At 41.6% G+C, this 23458-nt stretch overlaps 1 protein-coding gene across 3 annotated transcripts in view; it reads right to left on the bottom strand.

Moving 5' to 3' along the window:
• Window positions 1-23458, bottom strand: part of CMIP (c-Maf inducing protein) — a 140798-nt gene that overhangs the window by 43411 nt on the left and 73929 nt on the right. For all 3 annotated transcript variants that reach the window (XM_026092579.2, XM_026092580.2, XM_026092582.2), the window contains exons 2-3: window positions 22577-22702; window positions 11858-11908 (exon numbers count right to left, since the gene is read on the bottom strand). In XM_026092579.2, the coding sequence (XP_025948364.1) occupies window positions 11858-11908; window positions 22577-22702 (177 nt within the window). The remainder of the gene's footprint in view (window positions 1-11857; window positions 11909-22576; window positions 22703-23458) is intronic.

Genomic DNA, 23458 nt, shown 5'->3' with positions numbered 1-23458 from the left:
ACCACCTCCTTTGCCTAAAGCTGTCCCCAGACTGACCACTGCCCTGGGCTTGTGCTCTCAGATACACACAAGAATACTGCTAAGATATCTTTCGGGAACAAAATAGGATGAGAGGATGGGGAGGGAGGGATATCGTATCCAAGGGGAAAAAACTAACACTGGGCAAACAGACCTTCAGTTTAGGGACTCCACTGGAGAAAAACCTATGTGCAATACGTGTGCCTCCAAAAACTGAAGACAACTCAAAAATTGTGGCTTCCTTCTAGCCTCCTAAGTGGGGCAGGAATGGGTTATCTTTGGTGTACCTTCCCACTACTAAGCAGAGAAACCGGCTTTGAGTTTGCTGATCTCCCATTCTCTCTCTCAAATGCTTGCATGCAGCCCTTGGGTCATAAAGATACAGAAACAGAGCTGGCAGATCCAAAACCAGATCTCCCTAGCTGTGCATTTGAGATGCCGTTCAACAGCTAGAAAATGCAAAAGGCCAACTGCGGCTCCAGCTGCACTTTGCATGGGCTAATGCGGTTACTATCGTAATCAGACCTGTCCACAGGGGAGACCTTTTTTTGGCAGGGCTGGCTTTGATGCATTCCCCAAAACCCTCCATCCCTGCTTCCATTTCCTTTTGGCAAACACTCCCATTCTTCAGGCCCCAGTTCCAGCACCAGCTTTACACTTCAGGTTGGCAAAACATCAGCTTTCATCCTGCACACAGCAACTGCTGTTCCATGTTTTTCGTAACAGAGCCAAGCTAGGGTTTGTTTTTAATGTTGCTCTGGCTATGCGGAATTTCTCTATGACTGCAGATACGCTTCCAGGAGAAGCGCAAGCCACTCCCTACTTGCAAAAAACATTCGTAGAGACACAGCTGTGTGCTTGGGTTGCAGGTCGCATGTAACCTCTCCCCAAAAGAAAAAATACTTTAAACCATGTTTTTTAAACTACATTGACCATGTTTTTTTGTTGTTGTTTTAAACAGAAGTCACACAACGCCTTTTCCTTCTGATGTCCAGCAGGAGGAAGAACTTTAACAACTTCAGCACAGTTGCGGCACGCTGCGCAGAGAAGGTATCCCCTCACTGCACGCTGGGGGTGTTCACAAACTTTAAACTCTCATTCAAAATGAGTAAGAAAAAACTCCATATATAGATTGCTAGAGTCAAATAATTAGGGCAGGAGACAGACATCCTGCTTAATCTACACCACTTTAACAGCTTCTTACTCATCATCATCAAAGAGGTTTCAAACATGCTTAGGCACAACTGTCTCCTCCTCTTGCAGGACCTCACTGCTGCCAGCTGCAGGATTTTTGGCCCTTTTTTCCAGAACAGCAAATGCTCAACATGGACACTGTCCGGACCTCATGATCTCAACTTTCTGGCACAACCTATAGTTTCCAGATGGGCGTGAGCCTGAGGTGCTCCTATAGTTGAGATTATGCAGTATGAGCTGGAGTCGGCAAAACCATGTTCCATGAAAAAAATAAAGTAAAAAGGAATTAAAAAAAAAAAAGCAGACTAATAGATGAAAAGCAGGGATAATGTTCACCATACACACTCCACTCTTTCCAAAACCTTCAGTGGACTAACTGCATTGCAGTGCATGGGTAAAAAAAAAAGTATTAAACTGGTAAACAGGCGCTATTTGACTGCTGAGTTTAGCAGGCATGAAACAGAAAGCAAAAGACACAAAGCACTGAGACATTAACTGAGACACAGGTACAGTCCTTGCTGTGTGCTTCTCTGTGCAGAGACCTAACCCCACTGACTACCTTACAGACCGCATCTAACATGAAACCGAACGGATCCAGATTTCCAATACCTGTATACTCATGCACTTTATATTCCACGCCCGACGGCTGTGTCTGTGGAGTCTAGTCCTTGACACCCACCAGCCCTCAGAGTGCAGTGGGAATAAATGACTTTGCCACTGCAGAGAAGAGATAGTGCATAGGAAAAAAAAGAACACACACAATCTTATCGTCATTCCACTTTGACCAGGTCTGCCAAAGAAAAAGCTGTGCACAAGGCCACCGTGGAGAATAACCAGACAATATACCTGCTGCGCAGAAAACCACCCCACTCTGACACTACACCCTTCAGATCCCACTCCGGCAAAAGAGGGCTGTTGGCTACTGGGAAAACAGGATGCTGTCTCAGCTGCAAGGCTGCAAAACATACGCCAATCAATTCAGGCATGTAGGAACTCTGATGGTAAGAAATCACTACTTGAGAAATGATCTCAAATTAGGATTAAGAGGTTACTAATGCTATGTATTTCAGTAACTGTTTACAAAAGATAATCTCCAAAAAAGAATCCATTCCAATTCTATTTTCCAGGAAATCCTAGTAGCTTCAATAGCACTGAGTAGCATAAAAAGCAATTATTTCTTCCCGGATATACAAACCAGATTAAAAAGCCACGTCATCCCTTTTCCTTTTCACTCTGCACTGCTAGCAGCAAGCTCCCTCACCTCTTTTCTACCCTCCTCCCCATGCTCCGCTCTGCAAAACCTTCAAAATGGACAGTCATTTACCCACCTGTTTCACTTTCTCCTCCTTGGCAAATGTATTATTTTGCTGAGTTTCTAGCACTTCAGCACCATAAATGGCTTTGAAATTGTCTTCTCTCTCATGTGCACCTGCATCATCAATGTCGTCAGCAAGAGAGATGTGCACAGCTCGAGGAACATGTTTGTGTCAGAAAGCTGCTGCAGAGCCTTAGGGAGAGCACAGATACTGGATACTGATGCGATGCTTGCAAGCATCTCAAAAGCATCAGAAAGGAAAGGTATTTCTGTCTCCAGATCACTGGAATTTGAAGCTCTGAATTTCCCATTCTCTCACAGGGAGACACCAGATTTCAGAGCAGCATTTGCATCTGAAACAGTCCCATCTCTCCAGTCCATGTTTTTACATCCCATCTTACCACACCAAATCAGCACAAAACTCAAACCTACTGCAACTCTTTAGCCTACTAAAATGTCAACAAATCTCTGCAATTTGCTTGTTTTCTTTCTCTTTTGTATAAATGCTCCTTGGTGTGTAAGACCAAATCAAGACCTCCCATGTTCAGGTTTCTCATCCCAAGGCTAACTTCCCTGTCGAGCACCTGAGAATTTTGGGGTGCTACCAAAATTGCTGCCCGCCTCACGGTCAGAGACAAACTGATGCAGATAAGTTGCGTGTAAAAACCCTGTTGTCCTTGATTCATCTGGTCTCTGGTCACACAGTTTAATCTAGTATTCTCATCTTAACTACGATAGTAAAAAGCACCAGAGAACAGGCTGTGGCAAATAATTGTGATGCAATGGCATCTAAATGAAGACAGTGGAATGAAGGGCATAAATGCCTTTTACTGGCATTGCTTTCTGTTACTTCTTTTCCAATTTTGAAAGAAACATTATTCTGGGAAAAAAAATAAAAAAGGAAGTGTGACAGACAAGCTGAACATGTGATTTATTGCAAGAGCTAGAACAGATGATAAAAGCTTTGACATTTAGAACATTTTGTTTCAGAGTTTTTTGTGGAGATTACCAGCAATTTTATAATCCTATAATATATTATGTATACTAGGCACTGGACAAACAGCAATGTTACTGGAAGAATTAAATGTACGCTCTGAGAGTAAAAACATGCAAGCAGGAAAGGGAAGTCTAAAGCAGCACCTAGGTCCTCTTGGCTGCTTTAGGCTCACGTAGGTCCTCTGCCACCAATGAAGTAATTTGCAAGTGTCATCATAACGTCAATAATGCAGAATTGGTCCCCAACACAGTGGCTTAACAAGGCACTTAGCATCTACCAGCTCCCAGAGTTAGACATTCACACCCAATGCATTATATGTGAGAAGGATAATTATATTCCTGCGGAAGACTACCAAGGCAGTTACTGTAAGAGGCCTCCTAAGAAATCCAGATTTTTTACCTTTCCTCTGCAGCTAGGCACTTGAACGAGAGATGTAGTTTTGGTGCAGTTCTACATTACGACAGTTACAAAGGAGAAGTTGTAATCTGGTGAAACTAGTGGTCACCATGACCTCAAAGTCTTGAATTGTTAAGCGTTAGTCATCAGGTCAGCCTTGGAATAATGCCTAAGAGCAATTCACCAGCACAAAAAATGAGGATCCCTCTTGGCCAGCAGTTCAGCATTCCTGAGACGCAACATACTCCAGCAATTGTATTTACTCCTCTTCAGAGCAGAGACCTAAGTACACAATAACAAGCTGGCCTGTTTATTCAGCTGTTTTTGACACCCCTCTATCTTCAGACCTAATATTAGTTTAAATAGGATAGTATCCAAGTCTAGAGGGGACATTTAGAGCGGTCCTGACTTAGCTAAAGCAAGATAGAAAATAACTGTCCAGTTTCTACTCAGATTTCACCATGAAGCCAAGTGGCTTGAGTTCTGTCTCTGTAAAAAAGCCTGTTTTGGCAATGCAGGAGGCAGCAAAGGGTACACAAAGCTCATGTGTATATGGCTGGATGAGGACGGAGCAGCACGGAGCAACAGCTCAGCTCCAGGCTGGCACCTCAGCATGTTGCCAAGAGGCTGGACGGTTGTGCCGTGCTGATACAGACACGCAGCTCCCAGACCTCCTGATTCATGTTGAGCCAGTGCAGAGCACAGACTGAGCTAAGAGTGAAGCATTCTCCTAATGCAAAGGCAGCTGAAGTGATTTTGTTCAAAACACTTCAAAAAAATTAACTGTTCTACCTGTTCCACTTCTTAAAACATCACCAATGATTCATAAAAAATAAGAAACTTTCTGTCTAGATCCAATTCTGTCAACATCTTGTCTGTTTTTCATCTATTCACTTCCACCTCCCAAACTGAGATTAATGTCTCTCTGCAGCTGACAGCACGGTTACTTCTAACAAACCAAGATCTCAGAAACAGAAGACAGGGCCAAGATTCTTAAAGTGGCTTCTGATAATAGCTGGCCTAAGACTAATCAAACTTGGGTGGGAAAAAAAGGGAGCCAATGGACTTAGAAAAGAAAAAGAACAAAAAAAAAAAAACCCCACTCCTGTGCTCATGAAACTGCCCTAAGCAATAATAATAATTTTTAAAAAAATGTAGTCAGGGGAATATGTAACAACAAAAAATAAACATTACATAAGTAGAAGGCTCTGCAAATAGGACAAGATTTTTGGTGAGGTAGCTCGTGAATTTGTAATGGGATTGTTTAGACTATGGACCGGGCGGTATTATCAATCACTGCAGGAAGAGCGAGGGAAGGCACACAGTGAAGCAGACGCACACAGATGCAACTCACATTACCTTCTAAATCTAAAAGACAAACAGATGTTAAATCCTGACAGTAAATGTTGCCTAACCATGAGAGGGGGCATCAGGAATTGAAAAGTGCTGAGATTTACTTTTAGCTGCACTATGTTCACTAAAAAGCTCTAAGCAGTACAAGTTTCTTGGCAGCTCAGATCCATGAACACACCATTTACACCCAGTATCTGTTCCCTACAGAATATAAATTTCAGTCTTAAACGCTGTCAGGATGTTCAAAACCCTGCAGCGGAGAGACTGCAGGTACCTTAAAACCCTGCTCGTGGCCTCCCAGAAACAATACCTATGCATTCTGCTGGAAGAATAAAATCACCAGCCAAAACTTTGTGCCTCCCATTTATTCTGTCAAAGCAAGAAACTTGCTCCTTTAAAACTTGCAAGTACCCAAAGCCCACAATGGTTTTGAAGCCCTGAGGCTTTGAAAGGCAAAGCTTAATTCCCCCAGCTTAGCTTCCCATCAATATACCATCGACTCATATATAGACATGGGGGGGGGGGGGGAACAGTCATCGGTCTAAATGTACGAAATTTTTTTTATTGCTTCTTATAATAGAAAGAAAAAAAACACACAGAAAGCATGAAGCTCTGTTCCACAAATATACTTCAGGCTTCAGCTAAGGAAAGCAAAGAAATGGCTGGGACAATGACAGTTGCGCATGTGCTGCGTAACCAAAGTAAGGGGCTAAAGTCCAGGAACTACCATGCCAAAGAGCTGCTGAGCTCTTTAAAGAATGTTGTCCTTGTAAAGCACAGCACAGGTTTTTCTTCATTGAATTGTCACTGAGTATCAAAGCTTTCCTCTCTCAGATCATAAATCAGGTGATTAAATATAAATGACAGACACGGACCTTTTTAACCATAACTGATGTGATTTTTTCCTGATCTCATGGTTTTAAGACATGAGTTACTGAGATTCAGGCCTATAAATTTCTTTAATGTCATCATTTAAATTCTATATAAACCCCACTCCTGTATCAGCACTATTTTTAATCATTACCATGGTGACAAAACCGTAAAGGTGCTTTACACAAGGAAGGCTTTACCACAGTTTCAAAAACACTTTCTCTCAACTTAATTTTTTGCAGTTTTAAAGTGCAGAAAAATAAACCCCTCCAAACTTTCACTGCTGGATGCAGATACTGATGCTCACACAGAGCTCAGCAAATCACCTGTTGTATAAAAAGCATTCTGTATCTAGAGGCAGTGAATTCATAAACTGGACACAGTGAAGACTAGAGAGAGTATCGTTATTCAGGTCAAATATGACTTTAAACAACAAGAAATGCCTTTGCAAATAATAAGGTTGCTTGGGCATTAAAGTATCTATTTCCTGAAGACAGAGATATAACAATCCCTCAGGGAACCAGAGAAATATTAATCCGAAATTAAAGTTTTTGAATGAAGGCCAACGTTTCTTGCTTCAGAATTCATTGCAAAAGACTTGCGAATCCCAAATGACAACATTGTTCCAGTTTCTAATTCATGGGAATCTAAACATGGAGTCGGTTTGGAAAATGAATTTTTAAAATAAAGGTAATTTGATTGCTGACCACAAGTCAGCAGTGCGCGTTCATACTGGGCTGTACGAGCAAGACTGCAGCCAGCAGCTCGAGAGAAGGGATTATTCCCCCGTTCGGCACTCGCAAAACCACGCGTGAACGCTGTGTGCAGTTCTGGGCTTCCCAGCACAACAGTGAGTTGCAAAGAGACCACGGGAGGGGCATTAAGATAGTATCAGGTATGACAGAGGCTGCAGAACGAAAGGCTAAGGGGTGATCTAACAGCTGCGTTCAACTATCCACTCGCTGGTTAGAGAGAAAAGAGAACCAGACCCTTTTCAGGTGCACAGTGAATGGATAGGGGCCAACAGACCCAAGCTGCAGCAGGGAAATTCTGGTTAGATCTAAGGGAAACATTTCCATGGTGCAGGTCATTAAGCACTGGAGCAGCAGCAGCCCAGAGGAGCTGTGCAATCTCCATCCTTGCAGATATTCAAAACTTGGCTGTACAAGGCCCTGTGCAACCTCACATAACATCAAGATATACCCTGCATGGAGGGAGGTGGGGAGAGGACCAGATGACGTTCAAAGGTCCCTTCTGACCTAAACTATTCTACAATTGACGAATTTTCACTGTCCATGCTAGCAGAGAGGTAAAAACCCAAACCAAACAGCATTGCTCTTAAGAGGACAGTCAAAGACTGGTTGATAGCATCAGCAGGAAAGACGAGAGATAGGCAAACACTTCTAGAAGGTCAGAGGCATGCGCACAAAGCTCAGCTTTAGTCATGCTTCACCCTTTACTGCACAAGACCTAGGCCTGTTCTTTCTGTATGGTGCCAACTCAGGCCATTCCCAAGGCCTTCAGCTGACACCCTTCACTGCTGCATCACTCGGCTAACTAAGCAACACAAGTGGCCTACACCCCCTAACGAGGCTGGCGCTCAGAATTACTATCAGGCACATTAAAAAAATGCAGCATGCCCTGTGTAACCTTTAGATGTCTTCCCCCCACCAAAGTGAATCTGTATCCACGCTGCATATCACAAGCGAACATCCGCAGACCCCTGCGAAGACCTCACCGATGTCTTTTTGAATTCAGTGCAACATGATATTAAATTAGTCAAGTGGGTCTCTTCATTACCAATACCGTAAACGTATGTTGTAGCGGGGCTCAATGCTTTCTAAGTGGACAGGTAAGGCTTTCTCTTAGGTGGCGCTAGGCATTACAGGAATACACAGACACAGGCCTTGGCCCAAAGGCAGTAAGATATAAACAAACAACATATTAGATGGATACTGTGTGGGAAAATGCCAGAGGCACATATCTTGTTATTTGCGTGCATCCCAAAAAAGCCACAAGCACCCCTCAGAGCCAAGTTCAGGTATATTCACCCCTACAGCATGGGCTGCTTACCACTGTACCTAATCTAGATCCAGAAGCAGTAACAAACTGCATGTGTTACTCGCTTTTGTACATTTATGAAAGGTGTCATTATCTTTATTGATACACTGTTATGACTTATTAGCTTCCAAATACGAAAGATTACATATCAGGGTTTCAATCCAACCTCCCTGGTTGAAAGGAATGTTTCCTACACCATGGATTAATGATTTGTTTATGTTTAAGTATCTGGACAGTTGTTAACATGTTCTGTTTATTCTCTGCACAAAGACAGTTTGGCTTAGCTAGAACCCAAAGGAAATCAGGATTTCTAAAAATAGGCTGAAGTGGCCAATAATCTTCTAGGAGTTACACACTGATACTCAGATTAAATTAGGAATTATAAGTAACCCTTAGTGGGAGCATTTGAATCTCATGGAAAACGCAAAGAGAAACGAGCACATACAGTCTTAGTCTGCCCCTACTACCTCCAGACTCCCTTCAACGAACACAGCATTGAAGGAGAAAGCCACATGTAAAAAGCCCTGTAAGCATCCCGACAGCTAGAGAGCTGGATGACACACACGATCTCTTGGAGCTGGATCTGAAACATAGGTAGTTATGTGTCTGGTTTTCTTTTATTTCTGTTTATCTGTAGCATCTCTTTTATTATTCTCTGGGCTGCAGAAAAAAATATTCTTGATTTTTGTGTTAATATTTGTCTTTAGAATAAAAATTATTTCCAGGGTGCCAGCTGGCAAATTGAATTCCCACAGGGTGTTAATCCTTAAAACTGTGCCACATAAAAGCTCTCTTACAGCCTGTAGCACCCTCACACGAGACTGAAGGATACCCAGTAGGGGCCTGAACTTAAAGAGCTTCCTCAAATATTTAACAATATCACTATTCCCTAGACCTAGCCATTTTCCAGGTAGCTCAGACAACATGCAGGCCACACCAGACTCCCAAGGCTTGAAATACAGGAAAAGGAAGGGAAAACAGCCAGAAAGACACGGACAGAATATTAACCTGCTCCCACAGTTGTAATTCAAGTATTCCTGTTTAAGATCAAGAGGCTATGCCCGAGGCCAATTCCCGCTGCTGGAAACTCTCCGGATATCGATTTGCCATCTGTAAAATGGGGTCCTTCAGTCTCGGTTATGCAGTTTGTGGGCAGTGCAGGGGCAGGGGAGTCCTCCTGCTGTATCTCTATGCAGCGCCTCAGACAGCGAGGCTCTGAGTTCAGCTGGACCCCGTAGATATTTCCACCACACAAATACAAACCAGAGCCAGCTCATCTCTGCTGAGTATGTTTTCCCTGAGTAACTACTTTGGCTATCTGCACCAGTTTTCATCTGTGCTCTACATCCCCGCAGAAATGTTTTGACCTATATTTTTCATGAGACCACTGGACAAATATATCATTCATCAGCACAACCACCCAATTATAATCCAGCTGCAGAGATCTCTCTGCCAGCTGGTGCTTTGTGTAAAAGACCCATTCCAGAAGAACAGACCTCACATTTTTTGTGGGTTCCCTCACTACCTGCTCATCATATAGATCTCAGCATGAGATGAACACTGGCATCTGAACTGGCTCTGAAAAGCTGTTAAGTTATAGTGCTAGTAAAGCGATAAACTTCACCAGGGGTACATCACCTAACTGCTTTCCTCCGTTCTCTTTCTAGATACACTGATTTTCTTGCCACTGTTAGTTCTGTTGTGATTTTATTTAAACCTGACAAATATTCTCTTCAAGGTAAAGAGCAGAAAGTTATGTGATGTTCTTCTGAACTACTAAGCAACAAAAAACATCAAAACTATCTCTATATTAGCAAAGAGGAACTTGTTAGTGCAAAATACCTGGGCAATGACAAACTTTGCCACTGCTCTTATGGGAAAAGGCTGTTTGCTATTCTTGGTAGAAGGAAGGTCTTTCAAATCAAGATAATGTTTCACTTTTGTTTTGAAAAAGTAAGCTTAAGGGGAGAAGGAGGAAAGCAAAGAAGCAAAAATAAATTCTACTTTGCAACAAGTTAAATTACTCAGAGTTTCCCAAAATGAGAAGCTTAGTCAGAAGAACTGGAAAGTTTAAGAAATGTTCCTTTAAAAACAACTCCCACAGAGCAAAGTTCCCTCCCCATGACTGAAAGACATATGAGCAAGTCAGGTCATTTTGTCTAAGCTTTTTCTTCATAATTTAATTGGGGGAGGGGGAGGCACACGCAGGTTGCATCTTTACACTCTACCTTTTTTCAGAGCTCTTCCTCTGCCCTAATTTTCCCCTCCCCGCTGCAGGGAAGTGGGCACATGCCAACAGCACATCAGTACTTCAGGCATCCTGGTTGGGGGCTAGACAGAAAAAGAAATTCTAACCATTCTTCATCCTTCATGCTTTCTCTGAGCAGCCTTGCTTGCCAAAGCAGGAGGGATACGAGCCACAGGTAGAGACCGTCTTTGCCTGCTTTAAGCTTCAATGCCTCTTTGTTATCCTCAGGAGTTGCAAAGGAAGCAAGACCAGCTAGGCTTTGCATTAATGACACTGGGAAGAGGCCAGATAAAGTGCCACACCACAGTCCAGCCTTCTGCTATTGGTGCTGCTGTCCCATGGTCATTTAGACAAGCAGGATAATGGACTGGAGACCATGCCAGAAGTCTGGAAAAAGAGTTTTTAACACTTGGCTCTTACTGATAAGAACGTGGATCCATTTAGAACATGTCTCTGCCAAAAGTTGATGGCTATACAAGCACACAAATATTGTAGTTTTGTAGTAATGTGTAGTCACATTAATATTTTGCAACAGTAGTACTATCAAAAACACCTACAACAAAACCAGTCTGGTAGGAGAGACTTCCTTATATTTTCACATGTGGTTGTTGTCAGCAGGCCGAAATCTTGATATGCTACACAGCCACCCTGGCTGACTTCACTGAAACACTTCCAAAGAAAAGTTCCGAGCTGGAAAGTTACTGTTTTTGCTTCACACCACAGGACAGGGAGGACAACCATATTCACCATCTGGCCAAAACTTATTTCCAGCTTCATCTTGGATCCATACGGATTCCATCCAAAGGTCAACAGCTACATTTTTGGTGAGGAATGTTCTGCTTTTGAGACACAATGTTGTCACTGTGATCCACTTCCCCTACTCAGAGCAATCAATCCATTGTTCCCACTGAAAATGAGAAATGGCTTGAGACCTCTGAAATGGAAACTGCCTTTCAATCCAAATCATTCTAAAGAATAAAAACAGACTGATGCATAGCACAGTGATGTTACTTAAAATAAGCAACTTTAAAGGACATCTTTTCTCCCTAGTTTCTCAGAAGTACCCCAAGAGCTCAGAACATATTATTAGGCTGCAGTAGTTCTCTAATTCATTAATTTCACAAGTATAAAAACAAAACCATCCAATCTCTATACTGCTTAACAATGAATTTAGTTGCCATCCACTCTTTGAAACCAACCACATGTTGATAATACTAGGCTATGTAACAAGTCAATTTGTCCACTTCATTCGCTACACGAACAGGTTGAAATTGCATACATACTCTAATTTAATGTTTCTAGAAGAAAAAGACTTCCTCCGTTCAGGGTTCTTATAAAGCAGTAATGGTGAATGTCAAAGTATTCTTAGGATAATACAAGGAAAACAGTAAAGTGCAGAACTTACCTTCCACTGCAAAGAATGGAACCACTGATCCCTCAGGTAACTGTTTGCAGCCTGCAATAAAAAAAAGTTACAAATAGAATCATTAGTTTCTATCAGTGTTTCGGATCACTGAGCCAAAACCACGCAAATCACCCATGTGTTCTTTAAAACCAGTAAAGCTGCACTCACTGTATTCTTCTGAACTTCATGACCTTGGATAACTTCAACCCCAGTCTCATCAGACTGAGGGAAACTCTTTGCTCAAAGCTACAATTTTACATTATAACAAATTAATTTAGAATTAATTTAGAAAGCAATAACGCGAAGACCTTGGTGCACATATAAAATACCGAACCAAAACTCTCCAAAACATTAATCTCCTCTACAGTGGTGTCCAACCTAAGACTCTGAAAAATCCTCATCAATTTCAGTCAGGTTTTGATCAAATCTTTAACATCTGTAGGACATTTGCCTTCTCTATTAATCACCATGAGCAGAGCAAGAAGACAGCTTGACATTTTGCTAGCAGGTGGCCTTTTTTTCCATACACTAGTTTCCCTTCTTGTCCTATTCCTCAGCTGGCCACAAAGCAATCCAAATAACATCTTAGCTCTTTTAGCAATGTTAAAATAGAGTGAAAAGCACAACACACAGACGTGCACATACATGCAGAGACTGTCTGCAGTAACTGCACAAATGTTGCAATAACCATTCCCAGTGATCACCAGTTTTTGTCCATATTAAGCCTAGCTGCCAGAAATTCTCAGTGTGAAGCAAGGTTCATAACCAACGAAGGAATAGTTCAAGACTCCCAAAGGTCAAAAGGCTCAGTACCAAAAAATATAAAAGCATCCACAGTGACGTAAATATGCATGCCTTGACAAGGTGACATAAGTTTGAAATATTTGAGTGGGTAGACATGCCCTTTGGCTTTTCCAGCTCTATCTCACTTAGTCTCGGGCAGCAGGCAATTTTTACTTACAATTCAAAATGCTTTATGTGACCAGTGAAAACTATAGGACAGCCCTTGCACTCATGTTCAAACAAATGGTGAGGTTCTTCACTAGAGAAAATTACAGACTTCTTGCAAATTAAAGCATCCTTCAACAATTTTTTCTCCCCAACACATTTTAGATATGTATTCAAAATCCAAACTGCAGAATGAATTTTATTTCCTGCAAAAATCACTGATAATGGCAAGAATGTTAAAAGTAAAAAAGCTGCATAGTTACCAGAATTCTGTTCAATCTCCAGGTTAGATACTGATCTCACAGTGACATGAATTTGTATATGAAATATTATGTCTATATAAAATACTTACACAGTATATAAGTATACTGTATACAAATATATATAGTAAAATATGTAAATATATATATGAATATAATATGAAATCTACATGTGCAGCATATTATATAAATTATATATATAAGAATCAATTGCTCATCCAGATCTCTAGGCAAGAAGACCACACAAATCCATCAAAAATAGTCTTGACTGACCACAGAGTTTATCGAAAACAGACTTTCCATTCCATGAAGAATGCTGACATATCAGAATATGAATGAATCAGAATGAATTGGTAGAAACTAAAACAAAAACACTAAATGTAAATTATTATACTTAATAATTTATACTTATTTAATAAGTATAAATATTATAAAAGTGTATTTTTTTCTGCCTGCAATGAGAAATTCTCAACTTCAGGATATTTCAGTTTGCCACTATTTAAACATTTTCTGTCTGCTATTTACACAGTATTTTATGTATGCGTATCATAATATGATAAAAATTATCTTTTATCTAGAAATGTTCTATAGCTGAATTTCAATTCAATATGGTTTTACACTATATTTGTACATAGCAGAAAGAGCAAGACTACTTTGCCACAATAAAGCCTGAATAACATTTTTTGACACTGTTAAAAAGGCATGAAATAAATATGTTTAGATATTTCTCATCTTTCTCCAGACAATATGTTTGGGGGCAGGGGGCACTTTCCTGTGAAAGACTGAATTTTAAATCAAATTGTACTTTTGAGCAGAAAAGCATTCCATGAAAGGGAACAAAAATATTGGCATCGGTTTTTGGACTAACGGCCCTGTGGAACCAAGAGCTCAAGGTGACACTAGCTCAAGTTTCACATCTTGTTCTGGCAGAGCCAGCATTCACAGGGACAGAAACACCAGTCTATAGGAAGACCAAGAGGCAATTGGTGTCTGAAATCCCATCCAGCTGTGCTGGCGCAGGCTGGAGGAAGAGATGCAACCTGAAGACACGAGGAGAGGAGGGCGGCTCTGCTGGCTAAAGAACAGAGGTGTCCAGTGCCGGAGTGTACGACTATGTCAACTGAAATGCTCATAGGCTCCTGTAAAACTCTCAAAAAACCTGCTCAAATTGCAATAATTTGTATTTATAGTGCTCTTTTTATCAGGAATGCCAAAACCATTAACAACTCTGTTGGAAGAAACTGTTCATTTTTTTAGAAGTCAGTAACCAAGGTGAGGCCAGCAGCTCCCAAGCTGGCACGTGGAGCCACGTGCTCCTGCCACCGGGCTAGCACACCTCCCCGTAGGAAGCCAAGACATGCCGTCCTGAAATCCTCCTCCACCTTTCTGGCCCTGCGGAGGCTAAGGAATGATCTCCTCCCGTGTTTCTTGGACTCAAACTACTACTTGAAACTCAGTACTCCAGCGAGAGAACAGCTGCCTGTTTCCACCCTTCGGATGTGGTTTTCCTGACTCTCAGTATTTGCACGTCACACTGATAAGGCTTCTTCATTTCGAATGATCATATCAAAGACCTTTAAAGAGCAAGTAAAACTGTCAAAAGTTTTTCGAGGACTGAGCTGCGGTACTATGCAATGGCAACAAAGTTGCATATGATACATCTGCTACTTCCTTAAAAAACAATCAAATACTGATTAAGTATACAGCAGCTATGCTAACTTATTAACTAAGATCCCCAAGATACTGCTTTTTAAGTTGATAAAATGCAAAATATTCTGTATTCTAGCTAACACCAGGGAGATGAAGTACTTCTGTCTAATAGGCAAATACCAACCTGCCTTACCTCCCTGGTCTGACCATGACATGACTTGAACCAAAAGCCACCCCAGCCTGAAGTGAGCGCAGACACTGAAGCGCTCAGTGGAAATTGCTGAGAACTGCTCATTATCCTCCTGCTTTCAGGCAGGCAGTAACTACAGATTGCAAGACCACAATAAACACCTAGAAAATACTGTACATAGATTTTTTGACTGACTTTGTTCCTAGCGCCTCTGTAGAGGAAGAATTAGGAACTTATATGTGAGTGGATGAGAGAAATAATTAATGAGGACAACGGCATCAGGCTGTGGCAGAGGGGTGAGTGGACTGCAAATACTGGAGGAGAAAATACAGAATGATATAAATGATGAAAACAAAAGCAGCAGAGGAAAGAACCGTGGAACTTGAAGACAGTGACATACAAATACCATTTAAAACATAAAACCAGCAAAGTGACCAGGCTTCAACTGTGGGACCAAGCGATGTCTACATGTAGTGCTGGCTACTGTAAAGAAGGAAGAGAGATCAAAAACCCCTGCATCTGGATCTAGTGTTGGAGTCTGAACCACGCTAAAACTAGAAATCGTCAGAGCTTTCATTCAAGACCACTTCCAAGGAAAGTGAATACAAAGACGACAACAATTTCAAGCGAACACAGAAGAGAAAAACCAACCTTTAGGGAATCCCAGCAGTTCTACTAATGATCAGGAAACAACGGTAAAAGGAACTTAGAAAGTCAACGGTCGTTTCAGCAGTACTCTTTCCACAGTGTTAAACGTGGTTTGACCAGACTCATTTAGCCTGACCACTGCTATCTCGAAGAGGCTGCCTGATGCCAGCATTCCCCTTTTTGCAGGCAGCAGAAGCTAATCCTTCCCGTGCACCCTTCCGCCTGCCTAATTCTAGCGAGCTGCAAAACCACAGCTATGCGCAGGAAATGCTGGATCTTTTGCAGAGGGCAACAAACACCTCACTCTTGCACAATATCCCATCTTCCCCCCCTCCTCCTTTGCAGGCTCACACTGAGAAAGGGACTACGGGGGTATTTCTCTCCTACCAAAAGGACTGAGTTTCACAGTATGCTGGATGGCAGAAATACCATCAGTGTCTCATCAGTGCCCGTCCAGACAGTTGTCCAGCTGACTGCCACCTCTGCACACACAGACTGATGTATGCATAAAATTTGTAAAGTTTAAAGCAAAGAGCACCAAAGTGTAAAACGGTAGAGGGAACTTGAATTCGTCTTTGAATTGACGACAGCTTCGTTCCAAATCAGACACTATTCACTCTTTGTTCCCATTTTCCAAGCACCGTATGCTATGGTCTTGCCTATATTGTGCTTTACTTACTCCTCTGTAATCAGGAACAGTAATGCATTCCTACTCCAAGGCATGTCACAAAATGGAAGCCTTTATCTATAAAAAGCCCCTTGCTGAATTGCTGAGAAAAGCCTTTAAACATGAAGTAGACCCATCATTAGGTTTTTCCTTCTCCTGATCCTTAAAGCAAAATCATGTATTTCAAGGTTGGCTCCCACTTGAATTGAGGCCCGTATCCCTCCCAGTTTCAATTTCACACGTATACAGAGTTTTGCAGGCTTAGGACTTACCTAAGGTGCACTCCTAGACTCCAGCACTTCCGCACTGAAGTCATCATTTCCAGTGCACTCACACCTACATCTTTGTACTCCAGCTGAGGGTATCACCTACTGTATTTATTCAGCTCTAGCGTGCAGTAAAGAGGAGAGAATGAGACACAGAAGACTTTAAACAGGCTTTCATTAGGTATTTTGGCTGCACTGGAAAAGGGGTTTTGTTTGTTTGTTTGTTTGTTTTTTAACTCTGTCCTGCCTGCAGAGTGGGTCCCACTCTACTCCAGTAATCGTTACAAGTACATTTTCCAACTTAGGAAAGGACTCAGGCTAGAAATGCTTTGCCTGCTGTTACAAGTAGCCATTAAGACCTGAATGAAGTACATTAGAGATTTTGTATCTATCTATCTAAACACAATATAGCTTGGGTCCCTTCCTAGGTAGCACTTTGACAAGTTGCATCTGTGTCACATTTCCCTTCGCTAGTCTGTCAGGCCCCAACTCCGCTAGGAGTTCTGCCCTCCCGTACAATGGCGTTAGCTGGGTGGTATCAAGTCTGCCCTCCCGTACAACGGCGTTAGCTGGGTGGTACCAAGGTCCAACTGCTTGGAGCTTTCTGCACAATCCAGACCTCCCACTGGCTTTGCACAAGCGCAACACGAAGTAGAGAAGTACTTTAGGGAACAGGAAATGTGGCAAGAAAACCCTTAGAAGTCCTGAAAGACTCAAAACTACTTGTAGCAGTTTTATTTATTTATTGTTCCAACAAGTAGGAATACCACAGTGTGCCTATTTAAGTGGTCTTTTCTTGAGATAGGCTGATCTCGAGTTTTTACTTTCTAATTTTACTTTTACTTTCTAATTTTTGGAGTGTAAATGTTCAAAAAGCCACTTAGAACCTGATGTGGCACCGACTTTAGTCAGTGGGACTTTAGTCGTGGGATTAATTCCAATGGGTTCAAACAGACTGCTCACAGCAGGAAAATCGTGCAAGAGAATAAATGTCGGCATATAGAGAGTTTTGGTCAACATGAATAAATTTACACCTCTGCTCAAAAAGAGAAGTATTTTTCTCTGCAACCCATATGCTTCACTTCTTAGCCAATGAGCGGGAACACACTTCTTCATTAAAAAGCAGTGAGCTTTTAAAAAACAGATTTTTTTCCTAACAAAAATAGGAAATGGAACAATTGTTTCATGCCAGGATCACAGCCTCTGCACTAACTTCCATCCAGGTGAGAAAGAGACAGAACAGGAACCTGGCTGCTGCTGAGAAACAGGACCCCTCAAACCGGGAAAGCAGCAGACCCTACCAGTGATGACGCTGAAGACCCAAAGCTGATATGAATGCCCAAAGCTCCACTGATATCAATACGCCTACAACAGCTCACATCAACAGACGATTTGTCCTTTCCACCACACTCCTTCAACGGTAAGCTGGCCCTGCCGCACTATGACAGCACTTTTCACTGGCACGTGCATTACTCAGGGGGGTGCGAGAACAGGCTTGTCCACGGTTCTGGTATTTGTGCTGGGCATCCTTCATGCAGACCCTCCTAGGGAACTCTGCCATCTGAAAAGAAGTGGCAGTAAGAAGAGGGATTTGAGGAGCCAGGCTCTGTTTTTACCTCTTCCTGGTTATACTCTGTCTTTCTTTCTTTCCCTTGTTTGCCCTCTAGTTAGAAGAACGGGTTTTTGTTACGCTTTCCTCCAGCTGATATTTATTACTGAGACTCATAACATATTGCAGACTTCTCTGCACCAATTTATGATCAGTCAGTTTTACTTAGTGCCAGGTTCTCCACGCAAAACCTACCACACATGGGAACAAGGGAAGAGAGCAGCCCCTGCACATTTGCTCCGGGCTGCAGGAAGCCGAATCCCCGTGGCACGCACGCTGCCGTCAGCTGCCGTCTGTGCAAAATCTGTACCTTGCTCGTGCGTGTCCCAGAGGCGTGCCTCCGTTACAACTAGCAGGCCCACTGTTCAAGCCTCAAGGTACGGGCAGAGCTGTTGGTTACTGCTAGGAGAGCTTTTCTCCTCGTGATGCCTCAGGAACGGCACAGAAATACTACCCGTCTCCTTCAGTTCTGCTGGACTGCGGGCCTCGTACGACCCCGCTGCACCAGCACTGGCTGCACTCGCATTTAACCAAAAGCTCGGTTCTCCAAAGAGAACTCTATCCGGACTGCAGGCTAAAATAAAATTTTACCAAAAAAATCCACTAGAAACATTTACTGTGGGGACTCCCTGGCAAAACGGTGCGCTGAAGCACCGAGCTGAACGTGCGAGCACTGTGTTTGTCAAGGCTTCCTGTTCTGTTTGTTTTTCCTTCTGACTGCACCCGATTGCCAAGAAATGAATAAAGCAATACAAACGTTAGGGTTGAAAGAAGTTGCTTTAAGGCATTTAGGACCCATCTGAAAGAAAGAAAACCTCATGGGAAAACAGGCAGGTTTGTCATGAATGAAACATTAAAGCCTTCTTCCTGGGACCCCTTCCACACTTGGTGCTGAGCAGTTTGTAGAATTCCCTCCTCCCTAATTTCTTCACTCACTTCCAACAGGTTATTTCAGTTATTTCATTATCAATTGCTGCATCCTCTTCATCGTCATCCACACAATGCCAGAAACGTACACAGCATTTTATAAACGGAAAGCAGGAAGACCAAAGTTTAGCACAGCGCAAAGAGGTCCGGTTATTACCAAAGCTTAAGAGCTTACACGTTTTCATAGGCTAAATTTAGCTCCTATTTCCTGGCCTAAAGAGCTTGTGTCCTATGAACCTTTTTCCAGCAACACCCTCACTCACACCTGCTATCCTAGTTGCACGAGAGGGAAAAAAAAAAAAAAAAAAAAAAAAAAGGTTCACTCCTCCTCATTGGGACAACCTGGAATCCAAGCATTTGGCAACGGGAAAGAAAACGTAAGCCGCTGCATCACACCAGCATGTCTAGAAAACTGACTTTCCCTGACTCCCACAGGGGATGATGAGAATTCCCAACGGCTGAAACAAACACTGTGCTTTGAAACACGTCCCCGTTCAGACAATTGCGCTTATACAACAAACACCGAGGGGGAAGCGCGCACGCAAAGACGACTTTTCAATGTGATCCCAGTCCAGGTTAAGCTGTTGGCTACCCGAGAACCAAACCTTTCTCTGAAACTCAGGTAGCTGCATCCTGCTGTCATGATCTGATTTCCTAAGAGAAGCTGCATCATCTCCGGTGCTATTTGTCAAATTTCATGCATTAAAATAGGTTGGGATGGGTCAGTATTTCTAAGGCAGGACATTAGGATGATGTAAGGAAAGGTAATGGCATTCTTCCTTCTCTGACTCATTACTGTGCAGTAATAACCCAGAAACAGATCTCGGTGACAGCAGACAAGGGGATGAAAACTCGAACATGCAGTGTAACTCTCTTGCGCCATTTATCATGCCTAATACAGACAAATACATGAAAGATGTCCCAATACCACATGCTGGCATCCTGTTACAAGAATCGGTTGGAAATGAACTCCCATTCTGAGGGAGAGTCCATCAGTCTGAAACGTGTTTCTGTTTCAAATCAGAGAAACGTAAGTAGTTGAAATTTTAAACTTTTCTGCAAAATGGAAATTCTGAAAAGGCTATGAGTCAAAACTACTAAAACGCTTCAATTTATGTCACTGTGTCAGTAACATCACACGATATTAAAGATCTTATCATAAAGTATGTGCAAAAACATATATTAAAAATATAAAATTGAAATTAATCAGAAATACAAAAATCAGAAAAGGAAGTCAAAACAGTTCATTTAAACATTTTCCTATATATAACCTCATTTTGATCAAATCTTTTAAAAAAGCATTATCATCATCATCAAAACTGCACTTTGGAATATTATTATAATAATAGTACTACTGAGAAAAATGCTTTGGACTCTTTCTACTTGTTCCACTATCACATGCCTCCTGCTTCCAGGGTCTGACATTACAGGGCAGTACGCTGCTGTTTAGACTATCAGGGCTGAATGATTTTGTAAAAGATTTGAAGCCCCAGTTTCCCATAAATGCATTGAAGTCTCCTGGAAATGCTTAAGTACGCAAGGGAGAATTTCTCAGCATCTGCTTCCCAGAGCCTCAGCAAATACATCTTCTGCATACTTGGATTCTTTGCCACATATACCAAAGAATTTCTTTGGAACACAATCAGTAGATAAATCTAGTTTTTGTATCTTGATTTTTTTAAATATACTTGCATAATTTTGGTCTTATTAATACACATTACAACTGTGTTTGGGAAATCTATTTTTATATTCCCTTTAACATGGTCACATTTAATGAATCCAGACACTACCAATGAGCAACTCATACTAAAAATGCTTTTAAAGTTTGTATTTTCAATTACATTGAAATACAGTCAAATGCCCAGCTCACTCCATTTCTTTATCAGTTCCTATGAGCTTGCACAAAAATAGCAATTTTTCCAAAGAAAATATCAAAGCACCCATGTTAAGATGTTAATTTCTTGGAAATGTAATCATTTGTTTTTTTAAAGAAACAAACGGCAGGCTGCTCCATTTAAAAGTCTGCATGCCCTAACAAATTCCCTTTGAACTCAGCAGGGAGCCATGAGTTCAAACTTTCTCCTGTTTACTGCTAAGCTGGCCAGTCAAGGTGGCCACCATAAACTATGGAATAAAGACTCAGACACATAATTTAGAAATGCAAATATAACTCTGGCTGTTGAAACAGATAAAAACATAAATGCTAGCAGCACTAGGCAAATTTAAGGAAATAAACAGAGTCAAAATTATCTCAAGAAAAAGATCCAAATTGTCCAACTCAACAAATGGGTTTCTCTCTTATTAATTCAATCAGCAGATTAGACAAGGAAGATTTTCACAGTAACGAGGGCCCTAGTCTAGCTATTGGGAAACCGGAGTTCACCTTCCTGCTTCCCCAAACGTCACACATGCAGTAGAGGCTTTTCGAACCACAGAATCAGGACTTAGGTGGACTTGCAGCAGCCTGTCTGAAATTTAGACTCCCAACACTCCCTGGAAACGCCTAAAATCAGTAACTCATTCGGAGCCACAGAAATTTGCCAGGCACTGAGCAGAGGCACATGCATACGCTCAGTGTGGTTTTGACCACATGCCTATGTTCTAGAGACATCTGAAAATGCACTCAAACCCTCTGCCCCACAAGGGCCCACTAAATCACACATTCTCACATTAACCCAAACTTACTTGAGCTGCACTGTTTCCAGATTAAAATCGGGAAATGACTGCAGCCACCCAGGAAACCTAGCAGGGACCTTCTCCTCAGACAGAACCATACAACTTTCACATCCTAACTCTCAAACCAGGACAAAACCTCAGGATTAGACCAGTGAAGTACGTGAAAAGGAGCTACACATGAGTCAATTCAGTCTTTTCCAAGTTATGACTATTCGAAATTCTTTGGGGGCCAAACAGCTGGGTTTCAGTTACTTTTCTTTTCGTACTGTACATTAGCTTCAAAGCTCTTCTGTCACTGAATTTGGAATGATCTCAGACCTACAAAATCTCAGAAGTGCAGAAGAAAATCTGGAGTAATGTAAATACGATGCCTTCTATTCCAAAACAATTCTTAGAGAACTGAATGCAGAGGTCTACCTATCTATCTATATATATATCCAGCCTCGAATGAAATGAAGACCAGGTATCTTTTAAAAAAAAAGATACCCATTCATTCCCCTGCAAGTTATGGATTTCCTGTAAGAGCTAGAGGATAAAATTCCTGACTTGTTTCATGTGGGAATCAGACTATATTAATACAATTGTTCCAGGCCTGAATCAACGCACGGTTTCACAGAGCACTATTCTGGATCACAAAATCAGCGAGCAGATTAAATCACTGTGGTGCAAAATTCCCATTCTGACTGTCAAACCATATGAAAAGTTTCAAAAGCAACACTAAGCAAATTTGCCAGCAGGTAGGCAACTTGATAGCAATAAATTATCTGCCTTTTCTAGGTCCAGCTAATTAGGACTAAGACTTCATGAACAGCAAACACAAATTCAGAGAGATTCGTGTAAGAGACAGAAAGAGAACTGTACTTCTGTGTTTACTGTACCTGTAGTAAGACAGTACCCCCCGGGATTGTGAGCTGTAAACAGTACTTAGGGGCGTTCTCCCAGGAGAGCAGTTGAACATCTTCAATAGCACTGTAGGAAATGGAGTTTTCCATGTACCCCGTTGGCTGGAAAAAAACAAAGGAGAGGAAAAAAGTGTTTACTTAGTCATCAGAAGCTTCACAATTTCAAAGGAAGAGCAACAAAATCAAAATTATTCTTGGTGTTGAAAATATCTGCATAATACCTAATTGTAAAATATAAAATTCCTATATAGGATATTCAACAAAGAGATTGATCCACTCCCTTCCATCCAACTTGTTCAAGTGTAAAAACCACCCATCTATAATACAAGCAAGATTTAATCAGATCCTGGTGCCTGGAATACTGAAATGTCACAGACTGAATTTTTTGCTATTGTTTTGGACTAAAAAACAATGGAACCTAATTCCAAGCTGAACTGAGATACGAAGGTGCCTGGCCATGCATGTGCAATCACATGTGGGAAGAAGTATCTCAGTCATACATATAGAACAGCAGTGTATTATATTAAGGTAGTTTTATTCCATGCATTCTTATTCTCTCTGCCTCCAAAGCTGATCAAGCACATCATCAAAATCTATAGATTGCTACATTTGACAATGGTTCTTGGGACTCCAAAATTCAGCCTTCAGCTTTCAGACTCATAATCAAAACAGAGCAACCAACCTACTCATCTCAGCTCGTACAAAAGCACCAGTTTCCTGCAGAGACTGCTCATGCCCAGTTTCCAGTAAAAGTCACAATTAAAACATAAATAAGTAACTGCACATTGCAGTTACATGCCCAACATAAATTGATAGTAGCAAGAAAACAAAGTTAAACATGAAACTCCTTACTAGTAT

The sequence above is a fragment of the Dromaius novaehollandiae genome, chromosome 13 (assembly GCF_036370855.1).
Source record: "Dromaius novaehollandiae isolate bDroNov1 chromosome 13, bDroNov1.hap1, whole genome shotgun sequence".
NCBI classification, from domain to species: Eukaryota; Metazoa; Chordata; class Aves; order Casuariiformes; family Dromaiidae; genus Dromaius; species Dromaius novaehollandiae.
This window is presented reverse-complemented; position numbering and strand designations above follow the sequence as displayed.